At 37.7% G+C, this 762-nt stretch overlaps 1 protein-coding gene across 1 annotated transcript in view; it reads left to right on the top strand.

Moving 5' to 3' along the window:
• nkx2.2a (NK2 homeobox 2a) overlaps window positions 1–117 on the top strand; it is a gene marked incomplete at both ends in the record, with an annotated part of 16472 nt that extends 16355 nt beyond the window's left edge. Inside the window, 1 exon segment of the mRNA XM_083632772.1 lies at window positions 1–117. This exon segment is cut by the window's left edge and continues 468 nt beyond it. Coding sequence (XP_083488898.1) covers window positions 1–117 — 117 coding nt within the window.
• Between the last annotated feature and the right edge of the window lie 645 nt (window positions 118–762).

Raw genomic sequence — 762 nt, 5'->3', positions numbered from 1 at the left:
AGTGCCCAGTCACTCCAACACCACATGCAGTATAACGCTCAGTACAGCGCCGCAGCCATCACGCCACAGTTCCCTACAGCACATCACCTGGTGCAAACGCAACAGTGGACTTGGTGAGAGAAATTATAGAGACTTGGCTATGGGAGCACGGATAGGGAGTTTCACCACAAAGTACAAAAAAAGAAGGAAAAAATAAGAAAAAAAACAAAGACTTTTCATTTTTGCAGCTTGACCCATATATATACTACCATTTTTATTCGGGGCTCATGTGTGCGCCGTGTTTACATGTTTTCGTTAAGAGAACTATGGGTCCAAACCTCTCCCTTATAGATTTTATTAAGAATGTCAAATGCTCTTCTTGTGAATTTTTTTTGTAAAATATGTTGTGTGTTGGTTGTAGAGATGTTTTCCTTTTTAATTTGTCCCTTTCGTGTTATTATCAGCACGTACGAACCACTTTATAATTATAGACAATTTTAATTTCATGCTTCTTTTATGGACCGAAAAAATATTTATGGCCATGAATAAACATTGGCAACTTTTCAGCTTTTTTCGTTTGTTTTTATTTCCTTGTAAATATTTTGTGGCAAATGTTTGCAGCCAGAGGACTTTCGGGAGCGTTTAGCTGGAGATATACATATTTCCAATTTAAAATGAAGGAGTCATTTTTGGCGAGAGCATTATGACTGCCATGTCAGATCCATATGTGAATAACAGTGAAGCGGCGCGATGATGGGTAAATATCCTACATTTTTATAAGGA

The sequence above is a fragment of the Poromitra crassiceps genome, assembly GCF_964638095.1.
Source record: "Poromitra crassiceps genome assembly, chromosome: 3".
Lineage (NCBI taxonomy): Eukaryota > Metazoa > Chordata > Actinopteri > Beryciformes > Melamphaidae > Poromitra > Poromitra crassiceps.
This window is presented reverse-complemented; position numbering and strand designations above follow the sequence as displayed.